This window comes from Argopecten irradians, chromosome 9 (genome assembly GCF_041381155.1).
Source record: "Argopecten irradians isolate NY chromosome 9, Ai_NY, whole genome shotgun sequence".
NCBI classification, from domain to species: Eukaryota; Metazoa; Mollusca; class Bivalvia; order Pectinida; family Pectinidae; genus Argopecten; species Argopecten irradians.
The window spans coordinates 40,253,985-40,277,500 of record NC_091142.1 but is presented as its reverse complement, the minus strand read 5'-3'; the positions used below and the strand labels follow the sequence as shown (position 1 = coordinate 40,277,500).

The following is a 23,516-nucleotide window of genomic DNA, read 5'->3' as shown; positions in this document are numbered from 1 at the left end:
TTACAAAAATCTCCTTCACTCCAAGAATGTTTACATCATGGCGGCTCAGCAAACGTATCCCCGATGGTTAATAAATTGTAAACAAGGGATTAGCGATTCAAAGGTAAAAAAAAGTGATTGTTTTATTTCCGGATGAAAACAGATTTTGGAAATATACCGATAAGAGCATTCGCAACTCAAATAAATGAGAACAAAGATGGAAAACACATTTATCTCAGCTTGGTGTCTATTACAGGGGAAAGATAATTTTGTATTTGTGGATGAGTTGATATGGTTGCATTTGGTGTCTATTACAGTGGTAAGATGATTCTGTGTTTGTGGGTGAGTTGATATGGTTGGTGTCTATTACAGGGGAAAGATGATTCTGTATTTGTGGGTGAGTTGATATGGTTGGTGTCTATTACAGGGGTAAGATGTTCCCATTTTCATAAATTTCATTTTGCTAAACAACTACCGGGAATGGATAACCTTTCTTATCCTGAGAGGCTAACGAAGTTAAAGCTTCCAACACTGAATTACAGACGTGTACGAGGCGACATGATAGAAACATACAAGGCAGTTACAGGGAGATATGACAAAGGAGCAACTCAGTTCATAAGGATGTGGCCCGACACATCAGAGAGATCTAGCACTAGGACTAACTCGCTGAAAATATTCCCACAGCATACTAGAACATCGATCAGTAAGATTAAGAACTCATTCTCTGTTAGGATTGCTTCAATATGGAATAACCTACCAGACCATGTCGTTACATCGTATTAGACATTGGATACTTTCAAAATCAGATTGGACAACCACTGGAACGAGCAGAAAATTAGACACAATAACTATAAAGAGAATATCAGCTAGGAAGTGACCAAAATCATAATTTGTAACTAATAACATTGTGAGTCCAGCAAAAAGGATCTCTAAAGAGCCTGTGCTGGAAAACATCATTAAGAATCATTAAGAAGAAAAAAAAAGAATAAAACAAGCAGGGGCGTAGGAAGCGGTGGGGAGGGGGGGGATTGCCCCCCGTTCCCCAGGAGACCCCCGAACCCCACAAAAACCTAAATCTCGCGCCTACGGCGCTCCCATATTCATTTCAGCCATTCTAAATAGTAAAATCTTTTCTTGGGGGAGAACCCAAGACCTCCCAAAACACCAAAATCTTGAGCCTTCGGCGCTCTCAAATTCAACAAAATGAATCGTAAAACTCATCTTTGCCATTCTAAATCGTACATTTTTCCCCGGGGGAGACCCCAGAAGACCCAAACACCAAAACCTCCATTGGCGCTCGAAAAATCATCAAAATACATTGTAAAATTCATCTCAGTCATTCTAAGTCGTAATATTTTCCAGGGGATACCCCCGTACCCCCCAAGCCCGTGCGCTATTTTGCGTTTTCATTTATTTTCAGTTAGCGACGCCACTGTCTATAGATGTGTACAAGGATTATATGTAATGATATATGAAAAATATGTATACCAAGTATCTCTAGTGGGTGCGGGGAGCGTGAGGGGGTGTGTGTGTTACGAAATATTGAGGACCTTTGCCCCCCCATTATGTTTCATCTTCCTACGTCATTGACAAGCCCTGCACTGTATGCTATCTATCACATTTTCACTATTAAAATTTGGGCCTGACAGTATGTAAGGTGCCTTTTGACAGCATGTAAGTAAATTGAGCTGTTGACTAGATCTAGATCTAGAGGGGCCCTATCACAAGGCAGCAACACTAGCCTATATTTTTGTGTGTGTTGAGGTTGAACCCATGGAAGGATAAATCTTGTTCACAAAGGGGTTAGTGTGACTGCATCGTGTTTATGTAGTATATGGGCTGTTCTGGGACGGGTGACCGCAGGCAAGTGTCATATACCCTAGCTTCAATCAGCACATTATACAATTAATGTACATGTACAGCTCGACCAGCATCCGTCTAGTGTTAGGAGGTCCCAGTTTCAATGTTCTATGTAATTGATATGATAATAATCTCTACTTGAAGGAGTGGAACACATTTTTAGGGGAACTACATGAGGCCATCCAGCAACAGTTGACAGAAAGCCATGTCCAATATTTCACAGACTTGTCCGAGGCTGAAAAGGAGCTCTTTATGGAAAGAGCCACAGCTGCTATTGAAGGAGGTAAATTACAACAATCAATGTGTTATTAAGTTTAAACCATTCCTTAGGCTATCTGAATTTGTTTGAAAATCCTATGCATCAGGATTACCAGGTATAATTTATCTTTTACTGAACCAAAATGAATTAATGATCAACCGTGGATTTGTTTAAGTTCCATATAAAACACAAATCTAACAGAAAAAAATGTGTAATCTTCCTTCTCTCTTTGCAGCATTATTTGCATTTCACTAATTTGACAATTTAGTTGTGTATTTCAGTGGAAATAAGTATTGTATGGTTTTATCTGGGATAAACTGTGGTTCTATTACAGGTTTGCCATCAATTACACGTAATTATAATGAAATATTAACAACTCTGATTTCATGACCTGAAATTAAACATTACTTATCCTACTTTGCCTTCTTTTGTCAAGGATTTTTTTTTTATTATACTTGTATTTGTATTTCTAGTGAAGTGAATAATCTATTTGTAGGTGGTATATACACAAATCTATCAAAGAAAGTCTCCGTTCTCCTCGACCAACACCTCAATGAGGAGGTGTCTCGACAGCTACTTGAAGATGCTCCAGTTGGAACCAAGTCTGACCTTATTATAGAGAATGCAGAAGAGGGTTCATTGAGCATGCTGAAGAAATGGCCTGACATGAAAAATAAACTCAATATTTGTCTGAACCAAGCACTTCCTCCACCTTTGAGACAAGTTGCCTGGAGACTATATCTCACAAACAATAAAGGTAATTAGATGCTTTGAATTTTGGTTTTAGATAAATTCTGTGTGATATGTCATGTTGATTTCAACCAATAAATCAGAAAAATGGTTTTATAACAGTGAACACAAAGTCATGAATGCCTGTCTATCCTCTTTCCCCACTGACAAAAGTGGCAAATGATTGTCCACATTTATGTTAAAAAAATCAAAATCCCTCTTCTGATTTAATCCTCCATCTTATAAAACTAGTATCTATAAAACAGCAACATAGTTCAGGATGAATATAGATATCATAATTGAATGGACATGAATATATGAATGTGACTATTTTTACAATCAACAGTAAGAAAGCAGTATGTAGACCAGCTGAACACCAACCCAAGGGCAGCCATCTCACCCTACGACCTTGAGATCTCACAGAAATGTGAGGCACTTATTAATACAGAGGCGACCTTCGCCGAACTTAAAGGATCAGTGGGTAGGTTTTAAAGAATTATCACTAATTCTTACTGGTTTGATATGATTAATGGTCATTTAAGGACGTGCTAGTTTATGAGGCATAGGAAAACCGGACTACACAGAGAAAAACCATCAAGTGCAGTACCTGACTGCTGCTCCACATGAGATTCAAACTTACAACCCAGGAATGGAGGCTTGTGGTAATATGTCATGACATCTTAACCACTGGGCCAATGTGCCACTGAGAATAGGTTATTGAATTTTGTACAAAGTGTTCCAAAAATAGAGTGTCTGTGATTCAGCTGACAAGCTCAGGAGGCCGGCCATGCTGGAGGTTCTGAGTTGTTTCTGACCCTCTACCTAGAAAGTGTGTGTTTATCTGATTCATTTTACAGAACAAAATGATTTCAACTTTTCTTCAACAACACTGGTTCTCACAATGCAACATTTTGAATATGTAGAGGATGTTGTCATAATTTTGGTATGTTCCCAATAGATGTGCCAGGATAGTATATTAAGTGTCCCTAAGTACATACTGTGAAGAGCAAACATTGTGATTTTACCAGTGCAACATGTATTGTTATTTATCTATGTAAACATTTCTACCAGGCTCCTTCTATGCCATGAAAGCTGTGCTATCTTACTACCATGCCTCCCTAAAGACCAAGAACAGATTACGAGATGTTGACCATCTCCTCGTTGTGCCATTTGTCAAAGTGAATGATTCCAATATGCCAAAGTAAGCAATTCTGAAGTTGAATATAAGTAAATCATATGGCATGTCATATTGTCCAAATTTCTCTGAATTGAAATCTTCAAAAAAGAAACTATTAAAATCTTTTATACTGAAAAGTTAAACCATGCCTCAGACTATAGATATATTTTATATACATGTAGTATATAACTTTTTACAGTACATTTTATTTGTCTATATATATGAATATATTTAATGTTAATTGTTTATAACTTTTGACGATACAGTTTATGTGTCTATTTTTTTTTTTTTTTTACAGACGTGAGCCACCCGCCGGCCGAGTGATCGCAGCACTAGTTGAACAGTATATATCCTATATGGAATCGAGACCTGGATTTGTCTCGGACTCTGGTTCAGATGTAGGTCCTTGCCATGTACTACTTTATTAACATAGAATTTACTTAAGGACTTTGTCCTATCCCCACAACGAATGAGAAAGAAGACAATTGCCAAATGAAATTTTACCTAGAACAAAAATGTCAAGTTATTTTCTTTAGTTTTACAACTTGTGGATAGCTCCAGAAATAAGGGAGATAAAGCAATTTTTTCAACACTTATATCAAAATGTGTAATGAAAAATCTGTCAGATCATTAACTCATTGACATGAAAATTACAAGGATAATTATTGACCAGGGCAAATAACAAACTGAATTTTTTCATTTTCTCCTTCTAAGGTATGATTTCATACTACAATGTACTTAGGTAGTTGGTACATTTTTTGAAAATGACATGTACTGTGAAACAAATTTTCCAAAATATGACTTTGAATGTCTGTTAAATAGGAATTACTTTAAATAATTGAATTGAAGAAATTTTATCGCTACAGTATGTAAGTTTAATTGACCTATACAATATATGGTTAAGGATTTCCCCTGATTGACCTATACACTGTATGGTTTCCCCTGATTGACCTTTACAATATATGGTTTATGATTTGCCCTGATTGACCTATACAATGTATGGTTTATGATTCCCCCTGATTGACCTATACACTGTATGGTTATGATTTCCCCTGATTGACCTATACAATATATGGTTTATAATTTGCCCTGATTGACCTATACAATATATTGTTTATGATTTCCCCCTGATTGACCTATACAATGTATGGTTTATAATTCCCCCCTGATTGACCTATACAATATATGGTTTATGATTTCCCCTGATTGACCTATACAATGTATGGTTTATGATTTCCCCTGATTGACCTATACAATGTATTGTTTCCCCTGATTGACCTATACAATATATGATTTCCCCTGATTGACCTATACATGATATGGATTATGATTTTCACCTGATTGACCTATACAATGTATGGTTTATGATTTCCCCCTGATTGACCTATACAATATATGGATTATGATTTTCACCTGATTGACCTATACAATGTATGGTTTATGATTTTCCCCTGATTGACCTTTACAATATATGTTTTCCCCTGATTGACCTTTACAATATATGTTTTCCCCTGATTGACCTATACACTATATTATTTCCCCTGATTGACCCATACAATATATGATTTCCCCTGATAGACCTATACAATATATGGTTTATGATTTCCCCCTGATAGACCTATACAATATATGGTTTATGATTTCCCCCTGATTGACCTATACAATATATGGTTTATGATTTCCCCCTGATTGACCTATACAATATATGGTTTATGATTTCTCCCTGATAGACCTAGACAATATATGGTTTATGATTTCTCCCTGATTGACCTATACACTATATGGTTAATGATTTCACCTGATTGACCTATACACTATATGGTTAATGATTTCCCCTGACAATATATGGTTTATGATTTTCCCCTGATTGACCTTTACACTATATGATTTCCCCGGATTGACCTATACACTAAATGGTTTCCCCTGATTGACCTATACACTATATGATTTCTCCGGAATGATCTATACACTATATGATTTCCCCTGATTGACCTATATACTATATGGTTTATGATTTCACCTGATTGACCTATACAATGTATGGTTTATGATTTCCCCCTGATTGACCTATACAATATATGGATTATGATTTTCCCCTCATTGATCTACACAATATATGTTTTCCCCAGATTGACCTTTACAAATATGGATTATGATTTTCCCTGATTGACCTATACAATATATGATTTCCCCTGATTGACCTATACAATATATGATTTCCCCTGATTGACCTATACAATATATGATTTCCCCTGTTTGACCTATACACTATATGATTTCTCAGGATTGACCTATACACTATATGATTTCCCCAGATTGACCTACCTATTCAATATATGATTACCCCTGATTGACCTATACAATATATGGTTTATCCCCTCATAGACCTATGCAATATATGGATTATGATTTCCCCCGATAGACCTATACACTATATGGTATAATATGATTTCCCCTGATTGACCTATACACTATATGATTTCTCTGGAATGATCTATACACTATATGATTTCCCCTGATTGACCTATACACTATATGGTTTATGATTTCACCTGATTGACCTATACAATGTATGGTTTATGATTTCCCCCTGATTGACCTATACAATATATGGATTATGATTTTCCCCTCATTGACCTACACAATATATGTTTTCCCCCCTGATTGACCTATACAATATATGGATCATGATTTCCCCTGATTGACCTATACAATGTATGGTTTATGATTTCCCCTGATTGACCTATACAATATATGGATCATGATTTCCCCTGATTGACCTATACAATATGGTTTCCCTGATTGACCTATACACTACCACAGGTATATGATTTCCCCTGATTGATCTATACACTATATGGTTTCCCCTGATTGACCTATACATTACCACAGGTATATGATTTCCCCTGATTGATCTATGCACTATATGGTTTCCCTGATTGACCTATATACTACCACAGGTATATGATTTCCCCTGATTGATCTATACACTATATGGTTTCCCCTGATTGACCTATACATTACCACAGGTATATGATTTCCCCTGATTGATCTATACACTATATGATTTCCCCTGATTGACCTATACAATGTATGGTTAATGATTTCGCCTGATTGACCTATACACTATAATGGTTTCCCCTGATTGACCTATTACAATATAGTATATGGATTATTTCCCCTATACAATATATGATTTCCCTGATAGACCTAGACAATATATGGTTTATTTCCCCTACCACCTGATTGAACTTTACACTATATGATTTCACCGGATTGATCAACATATATATATCTATATTGGTTTATTGATTTCACCTGGATTGACCTAGTATTAAACAATGCTATTTCAGTATGGATAAATGATTTCCCCCTGATTGACATACCTTACGTACATATATTATGGATTATGAACCACAATATTGTCCATTTCCTAGATTGACCTAGACTACAGTATATAAAGTGTTGTCCCTTGTTGACCTATAAGGGAAATATATGGTTTATGATATGACCTAATACAACTATATAGTTATACCTTGATTCTCTAGACTTTGACCTATTATATTTAAATATATGGTTTACCCCCTGATTGGACCTATTTACATATATGATTTGCATGGGTATTGATCACCTTGCATATGGACCAATATATGATATTTTATGATTGCCCTTTCAAACAGTATATTTTCCCCTTGGATTGTACCTATGCGATATATGAACATGCCATTTTTTTAATTTAACTTTGAATTATATTCATATTTGACAGTGACACCCCTGATTGGAATAGGGGACGAATCCAATGGTTTTATTTCCCTGATTGAGCCTTGGCATGGATAATGTTTTTCCCTGAAATTTGGATTTCCCTTAATACCCTGATTGTATATGTATACAATGTTATACTATGTTAATGAATGATCCCCCAATAGTAAATTAACATTTAAATTCCCTTAAACAGATATATATTTTCCCCTTCCTATTGTAGCCTTTTGAGCCTAATAATCTAATTGGGGGAAGAACATGAATATGATGAATTTTCCCTGATTGACCTATACCTTTTGTATATGTCCCCTTTGGCCTAAATGATTTCCCCTTTTGGGTATTGGATACAGAATCCTAAACAATATGGATATGATTTCCCCAAATTTCAGTCCTTGATTGAATATAATTATATGGTTTTCCCAATTGACCTTAAATTATGATTTAAGCCTTTTTAGATAAATTAATTTTTTTTTAATTTCAATACTAAATTTTATAATGACATTGAGTGGATCCTTACACTAAATGATTTCCCTTTATTGACCTATAATTTATATTGTCCAATTTCCCCTATTAACAATACATTCATGTTTTAAAAGTAAAATTATTTTTCCCCTCCCCAATGAATACCATAAATCGCAAGTCCTATATTATGGATTGTAACAAAATCATGTTTAATGAAAGGGAATAAACTGATATTTTGATGATTTCCCCCAGACATTGGTTTGTTATAACATGAGGTATATTTAAATGAATTTTTCCCTATTTTTGACATGGGCCTTTAACCAAAAACAAATATTTTAAGGGGTTTAATTGGATTTCCCCAGGGGGGACAGGAAATATATAACCATAGGTATTTTAATTAAATGATTCTCCTGATTGATGTTATGGCCACAAATATGGCATCCTTAATTTAAATATTGCTCTGATTTACCTGACAGAGGTTTCTAATGGTGGATATAGGTATAAATATATGATTTTTACCTTGGGGGATTGGACCTTTCAGAAAGTCTTGATATAAATAATATATAAAATGATTTCCCCTGATACATGGGCAGGAGGATATAGAATAGGGGTTTAAATGGTTGAGAATTATGATCCCCTGAGTTCTTGATAAATATAAATTTGTTCCACAAACATTTTTAGTGGATTCCTTTTCCTTAATACATAAATAATGGGGTCTCCCCTTGGGGACTTATAATACAGGTAATTTTTCATCGTACTTGAACAGAAATAAATTCAGCCACAATATTGTATAAATTTTGTTGATGGAAGGGGCCTGTTCCCAAAATGTAAAAACTTCAAATCCTTTATATGCCTTGTTCATAAGTTTCCCCTGATGTGGAACCTTTTGTCAGTTGGGGGAATGGGAAACTTATATTTTTATTTTATAGAAGGGGCGGGGACCTAATATTTTTTCATAAGAATAACAATTCCCTGCATAGATTTTTTGAAATTCCCACTTTGAGCAACATACAACAGCTTAGATTTCCACCTGTGTTTTGAACTTCCCCTATATTTTGGAACATTATCCTTTAAATCCTATGATAGAGTTAAATGGATTATGATTTCCCCGTAACTTTTGGCCACAAACATCTAATAAAAATGTATAAATTTTGGCTCTGGCCCCCCGGGGGGGAGAATATTGGGTAAGTAAATCCTTAAATCGATTGTAAAATCATGATTGGGTCATGTGTAAAATTTCCCCTGATTTGGGGGAAGTTGTTCAGAAAAAATTTTTGGCTCTGATCCTATACTTAGGTTTATTTTTTCCCCCCAATTGGGGAAATAGATTGTAAACAAAATATTGTATGCTGATACACAAATTTGGACAAACATCCTTCCTTAAGAACAAACTTTATATATTTGGTTTGAACTCAACTTGGGGGCATGGAGGGGCTTTACCCCTTAAATGAGGTATTCCTTTACAAATGCTAAATCCCCTGTAAGTGACTTTAACAAACATAAGAATGGGATCCTTGAACTTGGGTAAACTTGTATGAATGGGTATCTCATATGGTTGCCCATTGGAATTTTTCAAATATGGTAATATTTTCGGTAAGAATTTTAAAAACTGTTTTAAGATTTTCATATGATTTAAATGATTGGAGATTATGGGGATATTAACTGGATTAAATTTTGGCTCTGATCCCCCCCCATTCAAAAAAGTGGTTCAGTTCCCTTAAATACTTCAGTTCATATGTGATATTTTGCAAAACCCTCCTAATGGGGTCTTGTAATTTTTTTCTGAATCAGTAAGAATTTTCTCTAAAATGTTCATAATAATGGAATGAATAATGGGTAGGGGTCTCTAATTTGGGTAAATTCAGTAAGAATGGGGTCTCTAGAGTAAATGTTAGTAGTTCATGGGAAATGAGGTAAATCTCCTACAATCTAGTTAGTAGTTGTGAATGGAATCTCTTACAATGGGTAAAACTAGTTCAGAAAAATATCTCTAAATATGGGTAAGTTTCAGTAAGAATGGGGACCTATCTAGAATGGTAAATGTATATAAATGACTAAGAATAGGATTTCTTAATGGGCTAAGGGGATGGTAATGTTTAGTAAGAATGGAGATCCTAAGAGGGTAAATGTTCAGTAAGAATGGGTTTCTGATATATGGGTAAGTTTCCCCTCCTTTGGGGCCTAAATATGCTTGTAAATTACAATGGTTCTAAATATGGGTAAATGGCCACACCCTAAGAATGGGGTCTTATGGTAAAAGTTGAAGATGGGGTCTCTCTTGGGGGCAGGAGTCCCCTTAGGGGTGAGAATTGCTATAATAATATGTTTCCCCTGCTATGGGTCACTTTGTTGGACTTGAGATGGATGTCTATAGTTTCATTATAAATGTCATAATTGGGGGACCTTTTAAAACAAGATGATATTCAGATTTCCCCAATAGGATTGGACCTTACCGTGAACATTCAAAATTCTAATAATTCTTATGGTAAACAAATTCATAAAATGGGTTATGTGCACATATAGTCTTGTAACTGTCGATTCTTTTCCATTTGGTAATAGAAATGTATATATATGAATTTCCCTATGGGGTTGGAATGATATATGATTTCCCCTGATTGACCTATACAATATATGGTTTAGGATTTCCCTGATTGACCTACACAATATATATGGTTTATGACTTTATACAGAAACATGAGGATGAGTTGCTAGCCTTTGTGGATAAAGTCGCTAAAGAACTTCAGGAGAAGTTTCCTAGTGTGGCTAGAGCTATAGTAAATAATGTCGTCAGCTCCAAAGGTAAAATCACATATAATTTGTATAAACCTTGTTGATATCTAACTTGATTCATTCAAAGAGATACTGTGATAATTGTACAAATTGTTGTTATTATTTTATATTTATAATTTTATCCTTAGTGTGACACAAATTACGATCAATATTATAATTTTGGTATTCTCAGGTTTTTTCACAGTATCTAAACATGTTACTATCTTGTACCTAATAAATTTCAGGTTCATTATAACCATGTTTTAGTGTATTCCAATCACAATACAGTGTCTTGTACTTATAATTACAGAAAAGATCGTAGAGACAGAAACTGGTAAATATGCCCTGTTGATGGAAGGTCTGACTTCACTCATCCGACCCGTCATCCGTGGAATGTTTGTCAGTAAGTAAACTTTATCTTTTTATATTATATTATTTTTCATCCAAACTGTTGGACAGAAAGACACCAGAGTTGTCATTGTTTAATGTTATGTTGTTGTTTGAGCATTCATTTTTCCTGATGGACTTAGAGCTTCATCACAAATAAAAATGAAGTAAATTTTCTAAAAGATCAATTGAACAAACATTCAGAAACATCATGCATTTATTGTGTTGCATTTCCAGCAGAAAAAGTAGCTTTTAAGTTACAAAATATGTATGCTGGTGTGAAATTTATACAAGGTTTTATGGTAATTTGAAACTTGAATTTGGTTCTTCTTTGACAGCATATCTGAACTTTGACACACTGCTGTATGTATGGGACCAGTACATGATAGGCTCCAACACACCAGGATTTCACACAGAATGGCTGGCCAACGTGACACTAGTGTTTCTCGGACTTCTCAGGGAAAAGCTTAAAGATTCATCATCAGTAATATTTTATTATCATTTTTTTCTTTATTCAACTGGATTATTTATAATGTCAAAAAACAGTCCAGATTGTAAATAGCAGTAGATGTTATATATGCACAAAAATCTGAATCATCTGGTTTTCTCAATAATGATAATAAGAATGAAGCTATCATAGAGTGAATGTTACAGTTATGATGACAATCTGAGAAAGGTGTGTGACTTAAATTTGGAATAACAGAAAAATATTTCAAATGATTTCCCAGTAGCTATATAACACATAGATGATGGACTTTTTGGAAATAGTTAGAGGGTCTGATATCATATAAAATGCATGGATTGGATGACATGCACAACATATAAAAAGTTAAAATTTAGTTTCAGTGATTCAGTATTTTGCTATAAGGTTGTCTCCCCTTGCTCTCACAGTCAGCCGAGATGGAGAAAACATTGAAAATAGAGGGACCAAGACTCATGATACCACAGTTCCAATATGAGGTCAGTGTTATGTAAGAATGTATGTGGTCTTTTATTTGGTAAGTATTTAGTAAGAATGGGGTCTGTAATTTGGTAAGTGTTCAGTAAGAATGGGATCTGTAATTTGGTAAGTGTTCAGTAAGAATGGGGTCTCTAATTTGGTAAGTGTTCAGTAAAAATGGGGTCTCTAATTGGGTAAATGGTTAGTAAGAAAGTTTTAGTCCATCAATCAATCAATCAATGACTATATTATGGATTTTTGTTATAATAAGAAAAATCAATATATTGCTAAAGATATTTAAGGTCATAATTGATATGTTTAACTAAAAACTGATTTAATGAATAATAGATATGTCAATCAATGGTTACAGGTAAAAACTGACCATTACAAGGGACTGTACTCTATGCTACAACACGACCAGAAGGCAGCCATGCCAGTCCTGGATCCAACGCAGTGTAAGTCACCATAGCAACCTCCAACATCTTTTACCAATACATCCTGTTAGTAACCTGTGTAATGTATAGAGAAAAATTTGCTTTAACTCATCCATTGCATGATAATCATACACATGTGACATCATTTCTCAACCTAAAATAGTTTTAAACTGAAGACTTTTAAATTTTGTTAGAATACTATTGATTTTTCTTCTATGTGTATTTTATATAAAATGGGTAGACTTGGCTAATGTTAGAATCATGAATAGCTGTAGCAGCAAATCTAAAGTGCTTAGTGTAGACTAGCTTCACATGAATACCATTGGAAACAATACATTGGAGATGAGAATGAAATCACATGCTGTGGATGAATACAGGGACGTCTTCATTGACAAATCCTTTCAGCTTTAAATCTTAGAAAGTTTACCAAAGCTGTTATTTATATGGGATCACGTTTTACAGCTCAACATCCACCATGGCGTCATTGGTACAACGACGTCATTCCACCATACACCAAACCCCAGGAACGGCGACGTGCTCGGGAGGAGAGGGAAGCAGAAAGAGAAAGGTAACATATTACCTAACACACTAAAAACCTAGTGCTCTTCATAGGTTAGATTCAATGTCCTAGACATGAGAAGATAAAATGTTGGTTATGTTGGTCATTGACCTTGGAGCATGTCTCTGTTTTGGTGGATCTAATATAGAACGATGTTACAAAATGCTGTTAGTGAGCGTTCAATAAAGTCATGTTTTGTTCCTTATTTTAAGATCTATTTTATCACTTATATAACAGAAATAATAAATAGCCATTTATTTTTGTGGCAGAAGGTATATTGTCGTGATTTTGCAGGACATTGCTATAGTTGTGAAAATTTGATCTGTGAAATATTGAAAATGTATGAAATATAACTTTGTAGCCAAAGCATGAAATTTTAATACTGCTCAAATATCATTTTCTCATTTTTCAGTCAAAATCACAAAATAACCAGCTTTACATTATACATTATGTTTAGCCTTAGGTTTACTGACTCTAGAAAGCATTATGGGTATGCTTTCCTTTTATACTACCAGTAATATCACCAAAGGAATCCAATACTAGAAAAACTATACATAATGTAATTATTTTCCAGGCTGGCACGAATGCAGAAGGACAACGAGATCAGTAAACGTGAAATGGCACTCAAGGAGAGAAGGTATGTGTTCTGTTATGTACAAGTTGTGAAACCATTTCTATTTTACTCTGTGACATAGCTACAAGTTACTTTATGGGTATACACAAAGTCTCCATTTTGTGTCCTTGTTGATGTTTTCACTTCTTTGTGTTTAGTTTGAACTTCTCCTATCTTATTTTTCACATATCTTTACAATATATTGTGAACCCATTGCTGTTTAAATTGATATCTATAGAATTGATTTGCCAAAACAATTAGTATTTTATTTCTTAAACAACATTACCGATATTTACAAATTCTTTAAATTCATTCATAGAACTAACATTTGAACCATTAATTGTTGTATCTGACTTGAGCATACATAATACATTTGAATTGTCATTTCAGTTGTCACCCTAACCTTATTACAATCTATGTCTCTCAATATCTACTGGTCATACTATGGCATTTAGAATTTTTCTGCCATGTGCCCAATAAATCTAATTATGCACCTCCTAGTGACCTCAGATAATGAGTTATGATATTGCTGTAATTATGCTACAAACTATATATACTAGAGAAAATCGGTGTAACCAAGCTTGCCTGGCGATTCTAAAAATGAATTTTTGTTTATCTCAATTTTACAGCCTTATAATATCTACATCTTGGAAAATACATTTATGAAAATAGATGATTTAATTTTACCTATATATAATTTGTTCTTATTTGTAATCAAGTGATAGGGACTCGGCTAGTAAGCCATCAGTACCTTTTGCACAAATCCTTTATAGTGAACACAAACCAACATATTTTTGCAGCAACTTAATTTTGTGTTTTATGACAAACAATTTTTTCAATGCTATTTAATTTGCGATCTAGATGTATAAAGTTCCATTTCACCTGTGGTTGAAACATTTTTGCAGCGATTTATTATTTTTGCGATTTCTTGTGAAATACACAAAATTTAGTCGCTTGCAATAAGTAAGTTGGTTTGCAGTACATGTTACACATGATGTTTGTCAACCTTTCACACTCCCCGTGTTGAGCACCATGACATGTGTTTTATTTCAGCCAATCATCTCTGTCCCGTTCTGAACCTCCCGTTATGTAAGCGTGTATAAATAGTAACATCTGTTGATTGTGTGTGAAGTTTAACTCTGTATATGTGTGTGAAGTTGAGTTTTTTATTTAAAAGATGATAACATTTAGCAAATGAAAGTGTTTCTTGTGGTATCTAATTTATAATGAGAATTTTAACTGGAGTCTCATAGATTATAACGGCTTTGGAGGTTTTTACAGTACAACTATATACTTATTTAGTTTGTGCTGTAAGGTTGGACTTATTTGGGGTAATATATGCCAAAATAATATTTGTTTTGTATTGTTTAATGTCTAACTTTAGCCTATTGTTAACATATGGCTTTGTTGTTTGTTTGGCTGTTATTATATGATTTTATGATTAAAACAATAATTATGAAGGAAAAATTGATTTCACTATTGCTTAAAAGATATGAATTTATATACATCAGGTATTTTAACCTTCATAAACACGCAAATGTTTAGTATGCCTACATAAAATGAATAAGTTCTTAGACTATTAGTTAACTCATAAATATACAATTAAATACAAATACTTCAAACATAGAGATGGATTTATGGACAAAACTTGATCATTGATATATTTTTAATAAAATATTGATTTTTGAAAACCAAGTTAAATGATTGATATATTACACACCTGTATAAACCTTCTGAGTTGTCATTATGATTGAGATCATGTGTCTCTCAGTAACGTTTCACTACTTAGGTTTGTGTTTCAGGGAAGAAGATGAGGATTACGCCAGAATGGCAGCTGGTGAGAGACAGAGGCTGGAAATGGAGAGGATAAAACTAGAGGAGATGGTACAGGAGGTAAGATATGGTTCTATATTAGGTCACTAGCTATGATACAGAGACAGAGGTTAGAAATGGAGAGGCTGAAACTGGAGGAGATGGTGCAGGAGGTAAGATATGGTTCTATATTAGGTCAGTAGCTATGGTAGAGACAGAGGCTAGAAATGGACAGAGGTACAGAGTAAGATTGTTCAATAGGTAGTGAGACGAGCAGAGTGGAAGGAGCTGAGGAAATGGAGGGGAGGAGATGGGTATAGCTGGAGGAGATGGTAAGATGGTTCAGGAGGTAAGATAATGGAGAGCTGAAACTGGAGGAGATGGTAGGGGTAGATATGGTTCTATATTAGGTCAGTAGCTATGATACAGAGACAGAGGCTGGAAATGGAGAGGCTGAAACTGGAGGAGATGGTACAGGAGGTAGGATATGATATGGGCAGAGCTATGATACAGGAGGAGGGCTGGAGTGAAACTGAAACTGAGGAGATGGTACAGGAGGTAAGATATGGTTCTATATTAGGTCAGTAGCTATGATACAGAGACAGAGGCTGGAAATGGAGAGGCTGAAACTGGAGGAGATGGTACAGGAGGTAAGATATGGTTCTATATTAGGTCAGTAGCTATGATACAGAGACAGAGGCTGGAAATGGAAAGGCTGAAACTAGAGGAGATGGTGCAGGAGGTAAGATATGGTTCTATAGTAGGTCAGTAGCTATGAACAGAGACAGAAGCTGGTAAATGGAGAGGTGAAACTGGAGGAGATGGTACAGGAGGTAAGATATGGTTCTATAGTAGGTCAGTAGCTATGATACAAGAGACAGAGGCTGGAAATGGAGAGGCTGAAACTGGAGGAGATGGTACAGGAGGTAAGATATGGTTCTATATTAGGTCACTAGCTATGGTATTGAGACAGAGGCTGGAATTGGAGAGGCTGAAACTGGAGGAGATGGTACAGGAGGTAAGATATGGTTCTATTTTAGGTCACTAGCTATGGTACATAATACGGACCGAGAAATATTCAAAGAAGTTTATTTTATGGATAACAGTACTAAAGATCCTATGTAACGGGTGATAAGTTTGGTGTAGTAAGTGCAATCTCTTCAATGGTAGCTATGGCACAGTGTATGGAAAGTTTGGTGTTCAACATGTCTTAAAAAATGTATTTTATGAAAATTGATAATTTAAGATTCTATATTAAAATCTGTACAGGTAATCATTATTGATGCATCTGCGTGAGTATTGAAACATCTACTGGTGCAGGACAGGTACTTGTAGATTGGGTTGAAATCGGAACCCTATGATAAAATATTGAGTATTTGTATGCTAGAAGCCCATGTTTGGAATCAGTTTTCCATCCTTAATCTTTGTTTTATTATTTACATTACTGTTTTAGGAACGAAGGAAGAGACTGCAGGCAGAGCAAAGAGCACAGGCAGAGATTGAACGCTTAAAAATGGAGGTGTCTGCTCTTGGCTATACCAAACCAGTGAGTGTGATGTGAAAAATCCTGAATCACATGACAGGTCCTGTTTTAATTGCTAGGTCACGTGACATGTCCTTAGTCATGTGACACGGTCTGGGTCACATGTTGGTTCTGAGTTCCATGATAGTTTTTGAATAATTTTTCGATGTTGATATGTAATGTTAGATTAAATATTAATATCATGTATCTAGACAGGTTGGTTTAATATAATGTCAATCATTTAATGTAAAACAAGAGGGAAATTATCATATAGTTTCTACTCCTCTATGAATAATCAACAGCTTTGTAACAATACAGTTTCATAGTCTGATTTTAAAATACACATCCAAGAATTGATTTCAATTATTTACTTTAAACTCTAAGCAATGTACTCTTTAAACAGAGATCCAGAGCTTCCACAGGCAGGTCCTCTGTTGTTCTCAGGTGAGTTAATGACAATTTTAGTTACCATAGGAACACGTTTTGTGATAGGATCAAGTACAGCATATTGTTTAAAGAGATTTCCTTGCAAATAAAACATTTTTTATCCTGAAAGAAGTCAGGTTTTAGATCAAACTTTACCTTATACATGTAAGTTACGGTTACGTATGTAGTAATGTATGCCCATTACAGAGTTATCTGCCCTTGCTGATAGGTATCAATAGTTTACCTTGTTATTTTATGAGCAAACCATCAAATTTTTAAGTGAAAATGACATATCTATTAAGCTTGCTCACGAAATCATCACAACCAAGACCTACCCAATACTCACAAGGGCAGTAACTCTGTAATATCTAATTATGTAAAAACAGGATATTTCCTCTGGCATTTGATTTTGTAATAGTAAAACACAAATAGTCTATACATATGTCGCAATCATTACAAAATAATCCTAGCCCTAGAACTGATTCCATTATCTTCCAGTTGAATCTGTATATTGATGATACCATTATCTTACAGTTGATTCTGTATATTGATGATTCCATTATCTTACAGTCGATTCTGTATATTGATGATTCCATTATCTTACAGTCGATTCTGTATATTGATGATTCCATTATCTTACAGTCGATTCCTTATCTGTATATTGATGATACCATTATCTTACAGTCGATTCTGTATATTGATGATTCCATTATCTTACAGTCGATTCTGTATATTGATGATACCATTATCTTACAGTTGATTCTGTATATTGATGATACCATTATCTTACAGTTGATTCTGTATATTGATGATACCATTATCTTACAGTCGATTCTGTATATTGATGATACCATTATCTTACAGTCGATTCTGTATATTGATGATACCATTATCTTACAGTCGATTCTGTATATTGATGATACCATTATCTTACAGTCGATTCTGTATATTGATGATTCCATTATCTTACAGTCGATTCTGTATATTGATGATACCATTATCTTACAGTCGATTCTGTATATTGATGATACCATTATCTTACAGTCGATTCTGTATATTGATGATACCATTATCTTCCAGTTGATTCTGTATATTGATGATACCATTATCTTACAGTCGATTCTGTATATTGATGATTCCATTATCTTACAGTTGATTCTGTATATTGATGATACCATTATCTTACAGTCGATTCTGTATATTGATGATACCATATCTTACAGTGATTCTGTATATTGATGATCCATACTTACAGTCGATTCTGTATATTGATGATACCATTATCTTACAGTCGATTCTGTATATTGATGATACCATTATCTTACAGTCGATTCTGTATATTGATGATACCATTATCTTACAGTCGATTCTGTATATTGATGATACCATTATCTTACAGTCGATTCTGTATATTGATTATACATCATCTTCTTACAGTCGATTCTGTATATTGATGATACCATTATCTTAATTGAGTGATTCTGTATATTGATGATACCATTATCTTACAGTTGATTCTGTATATTGATGATACCATTATCTTACAGTCGATTCTGTATATTGATGATACCATTATCTTACAGTCGATTCTGTATATTGATGATACCATTATCTTACAGTGATTCTGTATATGATGATATTCTCAGTGATTCTGTATATTGATGATACCATTATCTTACAGTCGATTCTGTATATTGATGATACCATTATCTTACAGTCGATTCTGTATATTGATGATACCATTATCTTACAGTTGATTCTGTATATTGATGATACCATTATCTTACAGTTGATTCTGTATATTGATGATACCATTATCTTACAGTCGATTCTGTATATTGATGATACCATTATCTTACAGTCGATTCTGTATATTGATGATACCATTATCTTACAGTTGATTCTGTATATTGATGATACCATTATCTTACAGTCGATTCTGTATATTGATGATACCATTATCTTACAGTCGATTCTGTATATTGATGATACCATTATCTTACAGTCGATTCTGTATATTGATGATACCATTATCTTACAGTCGATTCTGTATATTGATGATACCATTATCTTACAGTTGATTCTGTATATTGATGATACCATTATCTTACAGTCGATTCTGTATATTGATGATTCCATTACCTTTCAGTCGATTCTGTGTAGCTCCTCCTCCTACACGTATAAACACACCTGAACCTCTCCCCGTAATCACGGAAGAAAAGCGAGCTCCAACCCCCGCCAAATCTCCTGATAACCAGACTAAAGAGGTCCTCATTGACTTCTTACAGAGAGTGAAGCTAGGAGCAGACAAAAGTAAGGTTTACATAATAATCTTCCTCTATCTCCAGTGTGTGGAGTGGTAATATCCAATCTAAAAAGCCTTGTTTTATAATGTGACTGTCTGCTGGTATCATGGAGATGCTATTTTCATGACTTTTCAGGACACTTTTTGGTCATGAAAATTGAAGCTGTGAAATAGCAAGTTAATTTGATTTGACCCAACAGTTTGTACAGGTGCATCAAACAACAGGCACTATAATCTGAAATGTTCTTATCTCAGCCTTATTTCCATTTGATCTCTGTTTGACCTCTAGTTGCCCATGGCCAGGGAGAGGACAAGGCTGAACTGGACAAGGAAACAGATGGATACCTACAACAAAATGTCAAGGACATCAAGCGGGCGCAGGTATGTAACCCAAGGTCATTTGGTAACAAGATTACTATTCTCAAAGTTTTTCGTAACAAGGTTACTATCCCAGGTCAATGATAGCTGATATAATAACCACTAATAAAGAGCTGTATCCAGTCATTTGTAAGGTTATTATTGCCAAGGTTACTTTTGGCAATGCTAAAAAAGAAAGAAAAGTCAATAATGCCAAGGTAATTTTTATCAATGTTACTAATGACAGGGACATTTGGAGTAAATTTACTTGAACTAAACAAATTGTTAGCAAGATAACTGTATTAAGGTCATTGGTAGTTAGGTTACCAATGTCAAGGTCATTGGTTGTATGGTTACCAAATCCAAGGTCAATGGTAGTAAGGTTACCAATACCAAGGTCAATGGTAGTAAGGTTACCAATGTCAAGGTCATTGGTAGTAAGGTTACCAATGTCAAGGTCATTGGTAGTAAGGATACCAATGTTAAGGTCATTGATAGTAAGGTAACCAATGTCAAGGTCATAGGTAGTAAGGTTACCAATGTCAAGGTCATTGGTAGTAAGGTTACCAATGCCAAGGTCATTGGTAGTAAGGTTACCAATGCCTTTGATCACTTTATTTTTGATTCCTTGTTTACAGAGAGACATACTTGGCCACACATTGAAACCAGGAGAGTTTGACAGAATGTCACCCACATCTCAACAGAACATCAGTGAACAGATGATGAAGATGATGCAGAAGTGGCGAGAAGATCGACGAGCAAGAGAACTACAACAAACACCGGGAAGTCGGAAATCGAGAAATAAATAATACTAAGTACTCAGCAATGGCAAGAAGATAAAATCTTATTTATGGAAAATAGGGCTAAGGAGATTCAGCGAACACCAGGAAGTCATAAATCTTGTAATAGAGCCCAGAAGCTTCAGTAGATTCTTTGAAATCGAAAATCTCAAAATGAATAGGGCTTAGGAACTCAACAATTGCAAGGGAAGCAAATACTAGAAAGTGGTAATGCTTAGAAACTTAGCCAGTACCATGGTATAAAAAAACTAAGAAAAACTAGAATCAAGATTTCAGTAATGCGGTATCTTAAAGTAAACTACTAGAGAGAAGTAGTGCAATACATAAGTTACTGGAGGATGTATTTCTACCAGATTTTCACATAATCTTTTTCGAGAGCTTGAGCACGAATTCAAATGGTATGTGAAAATATGTATAAACATACATATGAAAACACTGTTGTCACTTAGAGCCCTTAATCACAAATTTATGCATTTACAAATCTGTTGAAAATAACCAGAAATATTGCATTTGCAAAAACAAAGAGTCCAAAATAAAGTGTTTCAATCACAATACCCTAATTCACAGTCAAATAAATCAATGTTTCTTCCACCTTCCTCACATAAGTGCTGATAATATATTTATATATACACAGAGTTTATATATATTAGATATATTTATATAACAAAACAAAGAAATTTTATCACTATTTATTTATAGAGTTATCTGACCTTACATCATGCTTTCATTTCTTGTCAAAATTTTTATAATAAGTATGGACGGTTACGGGGTTAAATTCCCATTAGGTGCTTGATGAACAAAGTTTTAGTCTAATAGGAGAAGTAAGTATAATTCATGTTACAATTTATCTAACCTTTATATTCCTGGTAATATTACTGGTAGTGATGTTTTTGATAAATCAGGAGAGTTTGGTTTTCTTTTGTGGAAAGTTTAATAGAAAATGTTATAGATACTACACTGTTGACAAATTGTATTTTTCTCTAATCAAAACAGAAAACAGCGGGTAAATTAGTATTTTTCTTCTGTTACAAAAGTAACGTACTTTACACCATTACCACCATTGAAAAGTTTGAGCTTTTTACTTTACCTCAAGATTCAAAATAATTAATTGCATTCCGAAAAAATCCATGGCGCTATGTCTATGTGAAAGGAAGAACTGATTGTACATCCACCACAAACAAAACAAGTTATTTTATATTATTTTTGTGTTAATTAGACATATATTTACATTAGTAAACACCAATTATTGTTCTATTGATGAGTATCATTTATGCTATGTCAGTGGTGGAGCATCTGTAAATATAATAATGTAGATTAAAGACAGTTAACATAAGCTTCTGGCTGGTTACTGTGCTCTGCTAATTTATTTGTTCTGCATTGTACAATGGCCAACTATACTTAAGATGTACAATATTATTTCTTTTATTTATTGAACTTGAAATATTTGTGTGAAGATCTATACAATATGTAATTTGTCTTTTGTTTTGTCCACAAATATTGATTGCTACATATCAGTATTTATCAAATTACTTCATTTACATACCCTAAATGTTTATCTTTTCCAAAATTATACACGCGACTATTTTGGTATTAAACACTCCGTCCAGTAAGGCATGCTTACATTCTACAAGTAAGTACACAAATTGATAACATGTTATATAATTTATGTCAGCTAGTCATATGATACATTTGTTTGAAAGATTTTTTTTTATTTTACTAGCGAAACCAAGCAAAAAACTATCCTTCTCTTTTTATGTTTTTATTTATCAAGCACTAAAAGTTATGTCCCTTTCATGTTTTTGTCTTTAATTTTGAAAACTCTCTATTATAGCTCAGACATCTTATTAGATGTACAAAATATATATCAAAGCAAGAAGTCACCTCATTGTTTTTCACTACTTGTTTTTTCAGCACATCTGATTTTGTGAACAGATGGTTGGATTGTAAATCGCATATCATGTTATAATTCACTGAAAATATTTTGGATTTTGTTACAGTGATTGAGTTGAATTAGTGAAATGTTTTATTCTGTCCCTTAATGATCTTTATAAACATGGATCTGTATATTATACATTCCGAGATATGTACAATATTTGTGAAGCATTAACATGCAGAAAGATATGAAATCAAAATGCAGTACTTTTAATCAGATGTACATCAGAAGTTATCGTTTTTATCTTGAATGTAACTCTGTACTATGTTCATTGATTTCATATGAAGTGTTCTCCATAAATATGAAACCTATTCCTGAATGGAGTATTCCTGTATTTTAAGGTGATATTGTATATGCTCTTCCGTCCAAAACATTCCATGTCAAAATAATTATACTATGCAACACTTTAGCAATAAATGTTTTATTGAAGTGAT

General features: G+C 34.1%; 1 protein-coding gene, 1 long non-coding RNA gene and 1 pseudogene across 3 annotated transcripts; 2 read left to right on the top strand and 1 right to left on the bottom strand.

Moving 5' to 3' along the window:
- The first annotated feature begins 8 nt into the window (after window positions 1-8).
- On the top strand, window positions 9-23,516 carry LOC138332326 (uncharacterized). Of its 2 annotated transcripts, XM_069280378.1 has the most exons (20): window positions 9-103; window positions 1,984-2,122; window positions 2,595-2,855; window positions 3,174-3,308; window positions 3,899-4,028; window positions 4,303-4,402; window positions 10,916-11,024; window positions 11,305-11,397; window positions 11,720-11,865; window positions 12,273-12,341; window positions 12,692-12,776; window positions 13,218-13,323; window positions 13,889-13,951; window positions 14,981-15,016; window positions 15,730-15,820; window positions 17,193-17,285; window positions 17,665-17,705; window positions 19,837-20,000; window positions 20,282-20,373; window positions 20,988-23,516. In XM_069280378.1, exons 1-20 carry the CDS (start codon window positions 38-40, stop codon window positions 21,156-21,158), a joined length of 2,190 nt encoding a protein of 729 aa, XP_069136479.1. In that variant the 5' UTR covers window positions 9-37; the 3' UTR covers window positions 21,159-23,516. The 2 variants fall into 2 exon arrangements, with proteins under 2 accessions (XP_069136479.1, XP_069136480.1); XM_069280379.1 differs by lacking the exon at window positions 14,981-15,016.
- LOC138332327 (uncharacterized) lies at window positions 15,827-16,511 on the top strand. The gene is made up of 3 exons (XR_011209808.1): window positions 15,827-15,934; window positions 16,150-16,219; window positions 16,298-16,511. It is a non-coding gene; the product is annotated as an uncharacterized lncRNA (long non-coding RNA).
- LOC138331064 (uncharacterized) lies at window positions 18,175-19,810 on the bottom strand (annotated as a pseudogene).